The sequence below is a fragment of the Nicotiana sylvestris genome, chromosome 1, assembly GCF_000393655.2.
Source record: "Nicotiana sylvestris chromosome 1, ASM39365v2, whole genome shotgun sequence".
NCBI lineage: Eukaryota > Viridiplantae > Streptophyta > Magnoliopsida > Solanales > Solanaceae > Nicotiana > Nicotiana sylvestris.
The window spans coordinates 75,571,240-75,584,254 of record NC_091057.1 but is presented as its reverse complement, the minus strand read 5'-3'; the positions used below and the strand labels follow the sequence as shown (position 1 = coordinate 75,584,254).

The window sequence follows — 13,015 nt, the reverse complement described above, 5'->3', positions numbered from 1 at the left end:
AATTCTACCCCAGTTTACTGGGCTATTGTTTCTGACGGCTGCTTGCGGTGACTGGCTAAAATTACTTCGGAATTTTGAGGGTCCTCCTCAAAATTCTGCCCCAGTTTCCAATTGCGGGAGGGAAACGAAAATTTTATTGACTTGTGGTCGAACCCATAAGGCTGTCTACGTATCCCCTCTTAAACGGGAGTGAGGTCAGGCGTAGTTCAAATTACATCATAAAAGAAAGCATAAAGGTTACACATAGTATCGCTTGATTGCATCTGAATTGATCGGCTTCGGCCAAACTTCTCCGTCCACTTCTGCAAGTATGAGGGCTCCTCCTGTCAGAACCCAGTGAACCATGTACGGACCCTGCCAGTTGGGAGAGAATTTCCCTTTGGCTTCATCTTGATGCGGAAAAATTTTCTTTAACACCAGATGCCCCGGTGTGAATTGTCTTGGCTTGACTCTTTTGTTGAAGGCTCTGGACATTCTATTCTGATAGAGCTAACCGTGGCAAACTGCATTCATTCTCTTTCCGTCTATAAGAGCTAGCTGCTCGTAATGACTTTTCACCCATTTTGCATCGTCGAGCTCTGCTTCCTGTATGATCCTTAAGGAAGGAATTTCCACCTCGGCGGGAATGACTGCCCCTGTATCGTAAACCAGCATATAGGGGGTTGCCCCAATTGATGTGTGGACTGTGGTGCGGTGCCCCAATAAAGCAAATGATAACTTCTTGTGCCACTGTTTATGCTTCTCTATCATTTTCCTCAATATCTTCTTGATATTCTTATTGGCGGTTTCTACGGCACTATTCATCTAAGGCCTGTAGGCTGTAGAATTCTTATGTTTGATATTGAAGGTTTCACACATGGCTTTCATCAGGTCACTGTTGAGGTTGGAACCATTATCAGTGACAATTGACTCTGGGATCCCGAACCGGCAAACAATACGGTCGCGGACGAAATCTGCCACGACTTTCTTAGTCACTGCTCTGTAAGATGCTGCTTCAACCCATTTGGTGAAATAATCAATTGCTACTAGGATAAATCTATGCCTGTTTGATGCGATAGGTTCGATTGGTCCGATAACATCCATTCCCCAGGCGGCGAACGGCCACGGCGAGCTTGTTGCATTAAGCTCATTTGAGGGCACCTTTATCATGTCTACGTGTATCTGGCAGCGGTGGCACTTTCGGACATACTGGATGTAGTCTGTTTCCATATTCATCCAAAAGTAACCAGCTCAGAGTATTTTCTTTGCTAAGACAAAACCATTCATATGTGGATCGCAGGTCCCTGCAAGAATTTCCTCTAATAGCCTGGATGCTTCCTTTGTGTAGACATACCTTAGTAATCCTAAATCAGGAGTCCTCCTGTATAGGATTCCTCCACTGTGAAAGAAATTGTTGGATAACCTCTGAAGCGTGCGCTTCTGAGTAGCGTTTGCGCGTTCTGGGTATTCTCCTTTTGCCAAGTATCCCATGACATCATGACACCAAGGCTTTACATCTGCTTCTTCTTCGATATGAGCACAGTAAGCTGGCTGATCCTGGATCTTTACCAAAATGGGATCAATGAAATTCTTGTCTGGATGTTGTATCATGGATGATATGGTAGCCAGTGAATCGGCGAATTCATTCTGGACCCTGGGAACATGCTGGAATTCTGTCTTTGTGAACCTCTTTCTCAACTCCTGTACATGATGCAGATAGGGGAGTATCTTGGAGTTCTTGGTCGCCCATTCTTCTTGGACCTGATGTATAAGCAAGTCCGAATCTCCAATTACTAGCAACTCTTGAATGTTCATGTCAATGGCCATCTTTAGACCTAAGATGCAGGCTTCATACTCGACCATATTGTTGGTGCAAGTGAACCTGAGTTTGGCAGACACTGGATAATGCTGATCGGTTTCTGATACTAGGATCGCTCTTATGCCAACTCCTTTGAAATTTGTTGCTCCATCGAAAAACATTCTCCAACCGTCATAGGACTCTGCAATATCTTCTCCTATGAATGATACCTCCTCATCAGGAAAATATGTCTTCAGGGGTTCGTATTCTCCATCCATGGGATTTTCAGCAAGGTGATCTGCTAGTGTCTGTCCTTTGATTGTTTTATGAGTCACGTAGACAATGTCAAATTCGCTCAACAGGATTTGCCACTTGGCCAGCTTGCCAGTGGGCATGGGCTTCTGAAAGATATACTTCAAAGTATCCATCCTTGATATGAGATATGTGGTATAGGCACAGAAATAGTGTCTCAGCTTCTGCGCCACCAAAGTCAAAGCACAACAGGTGCACTCTAACAGATAATACCGGGCCTCGTATGGGGTGAACTTCTTACTGAGGTAATAGATGGCCTGCTCTTTCCTTCCCGTTTCATCATGCTTCCCCAGAACACAACTGAACGCTCCATCCAGTACTACGAGGTAGAGCAATAGAGGTCGACCTAGCTCGGGCTGGATCAAAACTGGTGGTGTTGATAGGTACTTCTTGATTCGGTCGAAGGCCTTTTGGCAGTCATCGGTCCATTTAGTAGCGGCATCCTTCTTCAACATCTTAAAGATTGGCTCATAGATAATTGTAGATTGTGCTACGAACTAGCTGATATAGTTAAGTCTCCCCAAGAAACTCATTACGTCCTTCTTGTTCTTTGGCTGTGTCAATTCTTGAATAGCTTTGACCTTTGATGGATCCAGTTCTATTCCTCGGCGACTTACAGTGAACCCAAGTAGTTTTCCGACAGGAACTCCAAATGCTCACTTCGCGGGATTTAGTTTTAGGTTATACCTTCTCAGTCTATTGAAGAACTTCTTCAAATCTTCCATGTGATCAGTGGCTTTCTTGGACTTGATGATAACATCGTCTACATATACTTCGATCTCCTTGTGTATCATATCGTGGAAAATGGTGGTCATGGCCCTCATGTAGGTGGCCCTTGAATTTTTTAACCCAAACGGCATCATTTTGTAGCATTACATTCCCCACGGCATAATGAAAGCCGTTTTCTCAGCATCTTCTTCATCCATCCAGATCTGATGATAACCAGCGAAACAATCTACAAATGATTGCAACTCGTGCTTGGAACAATTGTCAATCAGGATGTGTATGTTCGGGAAGGGGAAGTCATCTTTTGGACTTGCCTGGTTGAGATCCCAGTAGTCGACACAGACTCTGACATTCCCATCCTTCTTTGGTATCGGCACAATATTTGCTAACCATGTCGGATATTCTACTACCCTGAGAACTTTAGCTTTGACCTGCTTAGTGACTTTTTCCTTGATTTTCAGACTCATATCAGGCTTGAACTTTCTGAGCTTCTGCTTTACCAGTGGACATGTTGGATCAGTTGGCAGTTTGTGGGCCACAATAGATGTGGTCAGACCAGTCATGTCATCATATGACCAGGCGAATATGTCCTCGTATTCTCTTATAAATTTTGTGTACTCTTCCTTTTCTGACGGTGATAAGTGGACACTGATCCAAGTTTCTTTGACATTTTATGCATCTCCCAAGTTAACAATCTCGGCCTCGTCCAGGTTGGACTTAGGTCTGTTCTCAAAATTCTCAACCTCTTTAACAATCTCTTCTGGTATATCGTCTTCCTCTGAATCTATGTCTGTTTGTTGTGTTGTCTCGTTGCATGTCACAGTCATTGGTTTATCAAGATAAGTAATAGTAATGTTTATAAATAAAGTAATGAGAGAAAATAATAAGAGTAAGATTTATAATGAAATTGAAATGCTTTGATAAATTTCATAATTGTTTTGAACATTGGAGATCTTATTGCGAAATTAAAAATGCAAAAGGAAAGTTGACTAGTGAAAATCAAAGATAATGCATGATGCTTTGTTCAGCCTTGCTACCCCGAAGCTTTCTGGGCTCTGGTGGTTCTGATGGTCCAGTTATTGAGGAATGCTCCTCTGCTCACTACCTGTATGGAAGGGCCTTCCTTCCCCTCCTCCTAAAAAATGACACAACAATCCATGTCATCGTCTTCTAGGAACAAGTTCCTCACTGCTGCCAGGGCTTCCTCTTCTTCCGACCCATAGATAACATTGGTTGGCTGGAAAGTTTGCTCCAAATGTGGTATTGGCTACTCCAGCGGGTAGTATATCCTAGGCCGAAAGTGGTTCCATGTTTCTTCAGTTTGATAGGCTTGGCGATTACTTGGAGGTTCTTGCCAAGTCCCTTGCCAGGTTCATATCCGCTCCAGTTCAATATGCTTTCAATTTTGTTATCCCACCATTTGTCTTTGTCAACGGCGCTGACTCACTCGATGTTGTGATAGGTTTCCCTGCCTATCTTTCTTCTTCCTCCGATCGCTGGGATGGTTTGGCGACTCTATATGGGATTGCTACTGTCGCCGTGAATGATCACCTCTCGGTGATTCCACTCAAACTTCACTACCTGATGTAGTGTTGATGCTACAGCCCCAGTGGCATGAATCCACGACCGTCCCAATAGCAAGTTGTAAGATGTCGGCACATTTATTACTTGGAAATCGACATCGAACCAAGTAGGCCTCATTTGCAAGCACAAACTAATTTCCCCAATAGTGGACCTTTGGGAACCGTCGAAAGCTTTGACGTTGATGGCCTCATCCTTGATCTCATGCAGTCCCTTCCCTAATGTTCTGAGTGTTACCAACGAACAAATATTGAGGCTGGACCCTCCATCAATCAGGATCCTAATGATAAAACAATCTTCGCATTGCACGGTGATGTGCAACACTTTGTTGTGACTCAACCCTTCTGGTGGCATCTCATCTTCATGAAAAGTGGTCTTGTGACTTTCCAATACCTACCCTACCATGTTTTCCACTTCTCCTCCGGTGATATTGCTTGGTACATATGCCTCACTCAGCACCTTCAACAAGGCATTCTTATGTGCATCGAAACTTTGTAGCAAAGCTAGGGTAGAAATTTGTGCCGGTGTTTTGTTCAACTGATCAATGACTGAGTATTCCTTGGCTTGTATCTTTCTCCAGAGATCATCGGGCCTGGTTTCAGTGATGGTCGGCCGACTAGAGGCATGCTTACTCAACTTAGCTAAATGATCCGGAGTATAAACCCTGCCGGTTCTTATCATACCCTATGCTGCAACCATTTCCCCGAACTTGGCTTTCCCTTTCCTTCTCACCTCGGCTGTGTAATCCCAAGGTATGGTATTTGTATGGAATGGTGTTACAGCCGACATTGCTACCAGAATCGGCATGGTCACCTTTACTCCGAACGGAGCATGTACTTTGGAAGGTAACACAGCAACTTCAAATGGTACAGGTGCATTTGTTGGAGACCCAAACTCGACCTCAATCGGTGCTAGCATATTTGCCGAGGATGGTGCTTCAAACTCAAGTGGTATGGACATGTTTACCTCGGCATCCCCAGAAGGATGAATCTGGACTACGATTGGATTGAGGGTGACTATTGGCTTCTTTGGTTCGTCGCCTTCTGTATCAAACTGATTGATCCCTTGGGGTCCCAATCATCCTCTATTTCAATCATGTGAACACTTCCACCCTTGTGGTCCGGCATAGGGTTGTTGCGGACATTAGGAATAGGCTTATTTGCCACAATGATCTTGTTATCAATCAAAGTCTGGATCTTGTCTTTTAGAGAGCGGCATTCATCAATGGTATGCCCTTTCATGTCGGAATGGTATGCATAGGTTTTATTTGGATTGACCCATTGAGAAGGGTTTTCAGGGGTTATAGAAGGGATAGGGATGACATAACTAGCAGCTTTGATCCTTTTGTACAGCTGGTCAATTGTCTCAGCAATGGCGGTATAATGTGGGAGGTCTGCGGTCAAAATTTGGTCGAGGTCTAGGAAAGTTTTGGCGTGCGGGAGGTGACTGATAGATGGTTGAGCATTGTAGGCTTGATAGACATGTGCAGGTTGGGAGTATTTGGGTGAAGTAGGTTCATATGTGGGAGGTGGGGGTGATTGGTAAGTAGGTGGTGGAGTTTGGTAAGAGGGTGAGGGTGTTTGGTAATTTGGGGTAGGCTGATATGTGAGTGGAGGTATCGGATAGGCTTGGTATTTGATAAGGGATTTGGCTCTTTGTGCAACCATTACGACACCTACGTCCCTTTTCTTGGACGTACCACTAGACTGTAAATCCTTATTGGTAGCTTGCAAAGCTTCAAAGTTTGTAACCATACCACTTTTGATGCCTTCCTTATTTCTTTCCCCTAGCTTGATGATGTCGGAAAATTTCTGGCTCTCAATCAACATCAGCCTTTCATAGTACTGTGGGTCTTGAGCCCGGACGAAAAACTTGTTTATTTGTTCTTCTTCTAAAGCCGGTCTGACCTTAGCGGCTTCTGATATCCAACGAGTAGCATACTCGCAGAATGTTTCCGTGGGCTTCTTCTCTAAATTCTGGATGTAGAACACATCTGGCGCATTTTCTATGTTGAACCTGAACCTGCCCATAAAGTCAGATGCCATACTCACCCAGTTTGACCATTTCTTTGGGTCTTGGCTAATGTACCAAGACAGAGCATCTCCTCTAAGACTCCTCATGAAAAGCTTCATGCGAATTATTTCGTCCTTCCCTACTCCGACCAGCTTGTTGCAGTATGTTCTCAAGTGGACTCTCGGATCCCCTGTACCATCAAACATCTCGAACTTAGAAGGTTTGTACCCCTCAGGCAGTTCAACATCCGGTTGTATACAAAGATCTTCGTAGTTCAACCCTTCAATCCCCTTACTTCCTTCGACACCCTGAATTCGACTAGTCAATTTCTTGAGTTCTACAGCTAGGTTCCTGATGAGTGAGTCTTTATCATCAGACTCGGGTGCGCTTGAGATGGGTTGGGTAGAGTGTGGCATGGTTTACACGTAGATGGGGGTGTTATGATGAGTGTGGAAGTGGTCATTTGTGGAGTTCAAAGGTTCTGGGATGAGCATTGGAGTATTGTTGGAAGTGTGGCAAGTATTGCAGTGGTGGTGAGGAGTGGGATGGTTTTGTGGTTTTGGGATATTTTGTGGAGGTGTGGGGTTGATATCTGGGGTAGTGAGGGAAAATGACAGATTTACCAAGTTTTGAACTTGGTCAAGTTCCTCTTGAAATTTCAACAACTTTTGCTCGAGTTGGAATGCACTTTCTTTGGAGACCTGAGAACCATGAGTGACCTCTACCCGTTCAGTTGAGTTTTCCTTTCTGGTGTTGTTCAAATCTTCCATCTTTCCTTTGTTCCTGTTTTTGACAGGGCTAGGAGGAGGAGTGGGTGGAGGGCCCTTTGATCTTGTGGAATATGATGACAATGCCAGAGTGCACGAACTAACCTTTGGGGAGGGGAATAAGTAAAAACAAAAAAGGTAACAAGTCAGTGCGAATTATAAGAAAAAATGTTGCGATATTTAAACACATAGTGCAAGAATGTAAATCGTGTCCTAATTTGGGAACCTATTTGTGCCTGAGGTAGGTCTAGCGACAAGTTGATTTGGAGAACTTAGAATGCTAAATGCCTCATTTTATTGATAAAAAGTAGACGTATCCCAAATCGACACTAAATAACAGGAAATAAAATATCACTAGTGGTCGTCGGCCTTATTACATTCATAAAACGAAAAAGTAAATTCCTATCTACTTGGTCCCAGAAGGACCTTCCTCAGGTTGAATGCTCTCGTTGATCAATCCTCCAGTTTGCGTAGGTTTACCAGTAAAAATGCCTTGGCCAGTTGTTCTCCTTCATTTCTCTCCGCATTTTGGTAGTCGGTGACTCTCTTCCTCACTTTTCCTACTAATTCCAGCAGACTGTATTCCAGATATTACAACTTTTCGCTAGCTCTGGCGGCCCTCTCTTTCCACTCATTGATTTGGTCATCTGATGGAAGACTCCTCCAACAGTCTAGCAAGAGTGGGGGCGTGCTAACCATTCCGAAACTGGGGAGCTCATTCTTCATTTTCTGCAAAACAAAAGGGTTAAGACCCTACCCCTACCGGACTCTACTATTTAACATTAACAATTAGCATAAAAGCATTTAGTTCTCCAAATAAATGCACAGACTGTGGTAACGTCCATTTGGGTTTTAGGGAAACCCAGTGGACTTTGGACAAGGCTATCTTAAAGAGTCATTATGCAGACAACAAATTGACTCAGCTAGGTTTGACCATGATGCATGCACAGTTAAACAGAGTAAGGTTCTATGGGGTTTTAGACTGGTACCCTTGAGCGGACAACTCAAGGGGGAAAGGCACGGAACCGTCGACTACGCCATTGATCGACTGGTTTTACCGCAAATATACCTTTTTCGAATTTAGGGGTGATAATATTGGAAGAGCGCAACCACTCGGTATAAGCGTTGCTATGGGATTTTGTTTGGTACGAGTGGAATATGATGTTGAAAACATGCTTATGCAATAATTGAAACAAGTTGTCACGTATTTTCACGTTCATAAAGTAACAATTACAATAATTTAAAACAGTAATAAAGAAGTGCGGTAAAGGAAAGAAGTAAAAGAAATAAGGGAAAGAAACAAGAGACAAGTCAGTTTTTGCAGTAGAAGAGGGAATTAAATGCTTAAAGGTATTAAACAAATAAAGGCACATAAGAAATATAAAGTCACAGTAATAGCTTGAAATGGTAAAAGCCTAAAAGAATATCCCCAGCAGAGTCGCCATGTTGTCGCGCCCCTTTTTTTCTTGCGAAATCGGGTTTATGACATTTGGGAGACAACTCGTTCCCTTTCGGGAATTGGGTTTTGAATTAAAGAGTCGCCACCTAATGATTAGAGTGCATTAGGACACTAGGAGGGGTTTGTTTTGAGTAACAAGATATTGGGTAAGGGCTTGAAATTATCTCAAGGGGAAGGTGTTAGGCACCCCTCAGGATCTACTAGTATGGTTCCCGGCCAAACTATTGTTGTGACTTAAGTGCAAATAACACATAGGAAAATAAAGGCTTCAAATAAGAGGGGATTTTCACGTAATGGTTACAAATAAACAAAAGTAAGAAAAAGGAACTAAAAAGAGTTGATTTTCTTAAAAGAAATGGTTTAAAAAAGATTTAAAAGAAACAAAGAAAACAAAGGGAAGGGGGGTCCTAGGTTTATTAATAATATGGATAACCCCACACAACATCCGGTAATCACTCCTCAGTGAGGGGCTACACGTGATGTTATCGCATGATCATCATATCCATATCTACCCTTTCCCACCCTGTTAAAGTATTAAAGCGTGGAATGGTCTCGTTTACTTATTGCATGCTATTACCCGCCCCAATCCTATCAGCACCGGAGGCACTTGGGACTACTAATCCTAAAGGGAGGAGGTATTGGGCTTATTTGTGGTTTCAAAAGGTAAAATACTAAGGCGACAAACAAAACACATATAGAAAGTTTGGGGAAGCATATAAACAAATAAAAGGGCTCAAACATACCTCCTTTAAACCAAAGAAAGCACATAATGTAGCATGACTTACATGTACTATTTAGGGTCTGATTAAAACTTAAAAGGTTGAGGTAGACTGATTTATTACATAGTTCAGATAAGAAGCCTGAATCAGGCCTGCCTGCTGGTTGTAGCATATAAAATATGATTCAGTTTATAAACTTTCACCCTATGGTTTGCCTAAGTGTTAGACGAAGACCCTATACGCATGATATCTACTGATTCCAGAAACAATGAAGTAAACATGAATACATACTGATTTAAGAAATAATCATCTATTATTAAAGAAAGGCTAGTTTTAGCAAAAGAGCATGTGTCACTGTTATTGGTTTTAGACTTATAAGCAAGTGAAGCAGTTCAGATTCGATTAAAGCTCCTATAGGCATGTTTTCTATGTGTTGTCGATTTTGGACACTTTGTAAACATGGTAAAAAATGCAGAAATCCTATAGGCATGGCATCTAGATGTTGAATTTCGTTTAAAGCCTATGAACATGATATCTAATTGTGGTTGATTATTTAAAATCTATAAACATGTTTGCCTAATAAGGAATGCATATGCAAGATTCAGAAAGAAACTATAGGCAGGATATCTATATAACACGCAGAAAATTCAGAAATTCCTATAGGCAGGATATCTATATGATATGCAGAAATTCAGAAATAACCTATAGGCATGGTATATATATGAGAATGCAAGATTCCTATAGACATGGTGTTTATATGAGAAGGCAGGAATTCATAAACTCCTATAGGCAGGTTATCTACCCCTTTTTGCATACATAGTTACCGCTCCCTTTTCACTAGCCATCCCCGAGAGTCTTATTACAAAGTTATTATAGCCTAGAAAGAGTAAAGAAAAGAAAAATACAATCAGAAAAGTAAAACCAAGGAGCGCCTGATTCAGACTTCATGTCTGAAGTATGAAGTAAACCAACTCCAAGAGATCTTATTTCAATTTCTCCCATTTGGATGTGTCAAGTTCCCTAAGAGTTTCATAAGAACTCCGGGAAGTGCTTACACCCAAATGTATCACCAGATTAAGCCATAGTGCAGTGTGGAAGGGCCAGCCCTCAGGTGTCCAAGTTCAGAGGGAACTCAAGGTCCTAAGGCAAGGCTCACAAGAGGGGGCAGAACTTAGGAACTAAGAGGGAGTGCAAGTGCGAAAGTAGCATTCTAAAGGGGAAAGGAAAAGGGGAATAACTTAAAATCAGTACACATAAGGGTGTAGGGGAATGGGGGAATTTGCAAGAGCAGAAGAAAAGCAAACTGAAAGGCATACCCAGCAATGGGAGATGCTGGCACACTTTCCAGCCTATTTGCTTAGATGTCAAGACCCCAGTGGTTCAAACTTAATTCATGGACAACAACTTACATTTCCATGCCATAAGTAACAACTCAAAACACATAGGGGTGATAGGGGAGTGGGGGATCATAACAAAACACACATAAGGAAATCAGCATGCCAATTTAAGTGCTGAGATATACAGAAACAACATGTGAACATGGATACAAAAGCAATAAATACACATTGTTGTGGTGCTGAGAATTAAATCCAGACATACCAGTTTTCAGGGAAACAAGTAAAGAAAAGTAGTAGGTCTTGTAAAACAGGCCACAGTGCAGACAAGAAGAGAATATTATTATGAAAGAGTATGAGTTCGGAAGGATTCTAAAAGTGTCTTATCGTTAGTGAAGAGGTTTGTGCCTTTTATAGTGTAAAATTAGGCAGAAATAAGGTAAGAAAATAGTTGAGGAACTGATTGTCAATCAATTACACAAGACTCCCTTTAATTAAGGGATTCAGATTCAAACGGGTAAAAACCATTTAAGGAAAGAAATTGAGTAAGCACTTTGTGCACAACAAGCAATTAAGGGCAAATACATAAAATGTTATTTTAAGGACAGGGTTTTGAAGTACACGGTTGTACAAATAAGGTAAGAAAATCAATTAACAGCCAGTAAATCAAAGGTCAGGGATTTTTATATGAATGAACCGAGTCAAGAAAGGTGAGAAAGGTTTTAACTTAGGCCGAGTCATAGAGAAAATCAGCAAACAATGGAAAGAAATCAATCAAGCCATATTCAGAAGAATGTTTGAACTACTTGCAAATTTGAAAACTATTTTAGAGGGAAACTCATCATATATAAGGAGCATACGAGCATGTTAAGCATGAAAAAGACTATGGTGTCATTGTAAAATCAGTAGAAGATCCAGTGCAGAAGAGTTTAGCAAGAGCTGGAATCATATGGAGAACAAATGTTTTGAAACTCATTTCAGAGATTCAAAAAAGGTTCAGACGTCTCAGGAATAACTGAACCTCTACCATGTTCCTCTCAGCAACTGAAACTCGTGAGAAACATGATAGAAAAGTAACATGCAGAGCATAGCGGAAGAATTCAAAGAAAATAGAGTAGAAGAAGTTAACACGAAACGTAATGGAAAAGACTGATAAGATCAGTAGCAAAAACATGCTGAGAGGTTTTTTAGAAGAAACTTAAACAAAACTTAGTAGAAGGAAAATAGTAAAACACTTAAAAACACAGTAGAAAAATATAGTAGGAGAAACATATCAGAACATGGTGGAAGAAAGTACCAGAACACAACACAAAAGCATATAAGAACATAGTATAGGAAAACACAGTAGGAGATGCATACAAGAACAGGATATAGAAAATACAGTAGAAGAAGCATACAAGAACGTGGTAGAAGAAAAAATATAAGAATATAGTAGAGGCAGATACACACAAAAGAAAAAAAAAGTTAGAGAAACATTTAAACATTTTTCCAGAAAACCCTAGATCGGAAAAGAAATGGTTCCGAAAGTAATTTTGAAAGAAAAGCCAGAGAAATCATTTGAAACTTAGGGAAAGCATAGATACACAACAGATCTAAAAGAATCAGAGAAAAACTCGAAGGGTTAGGGTTTCAGAGGAACCCCAATAGTGAGAAAGGCTTCAAAGAGTCACCGATCTAAGTCGGATAGGTCAAAATCAGGCTCAAACAACAATGGTATGCCGGAATAAGGCTGGAGATGGTCGTGAAACTTCGAATCGACAGAGGTCTAGATATGACCCTTCATGGTCAGGCCTTGAATCTTCAGAAATCAGGCGCGTGGGAGCCATAGAAGGCCGGTGTAGGGTTTCCATAGCCTTGGAAGCCATGGATTCCGGTGGTTTTTAGGGTGGAAGTGATAGGAGGTGGCTAGGGTTTGAGAAGTTTCGAGAGAGTTTGAGAGAATGGGGAGGGTTTAGAGGCGCCTGGCAAATGAAAATGATTAGGGTTGGGGGTGTTGGTGAATTAAAAAAGGCAAGGTTGAAATGTGGTCGTTGATCATGTCGATCAACGGCCTGGATTAAAAGGGGGTCGGACGGGTCATTCAAACGAGCTGTGGGTCGGGTAATTTTAGGAATTGGGAAGGTGTTCAATTGGGTTTAATTGGGGTAGAATTTGGGCTACAATTGAAATAAAATCTGGCTAGATTTTAAATAGCCATTTGTTTCCCATTTATTTTGTAAAAAATAGCAAAATAAATTCTGGAATAAATTCAAAGTACTAAAATAATTTATAACATATAATTATCAATTAAAAATGCTGGACATAATTTTTATAAATATAAATGCAAT

At 41.4% G+C, this 13,015-nt stretch overlaps 1 protein-coding gene across 1 annotated transcript; it reads right to left on the bottom strand.

The window, feature by feature from the left end:
* Positions 1-1,230: 1,230 nt before the first annotated feature.
* Positions 1,231-2,205, bottom strand: LOC138871529 (uncharacterized). Its single transcript, XM_070149409.1, has 2 exons — positions 2,113-2,205; positions 1,231-1,680 (listed from the first exon to the last, which is right to left on the bottom strand). The coding sequence occupies exons 1-2, from the start codon at positions 2,203-2,205 to the stop codon at positions 1,231-1,233; spliced, it is 543 nt and encodes a 180-aa protein (XP_070005510.1).
* Between the last annotated feature and the right edge of the window lie 10,810 nt (positions 2,206-13,015).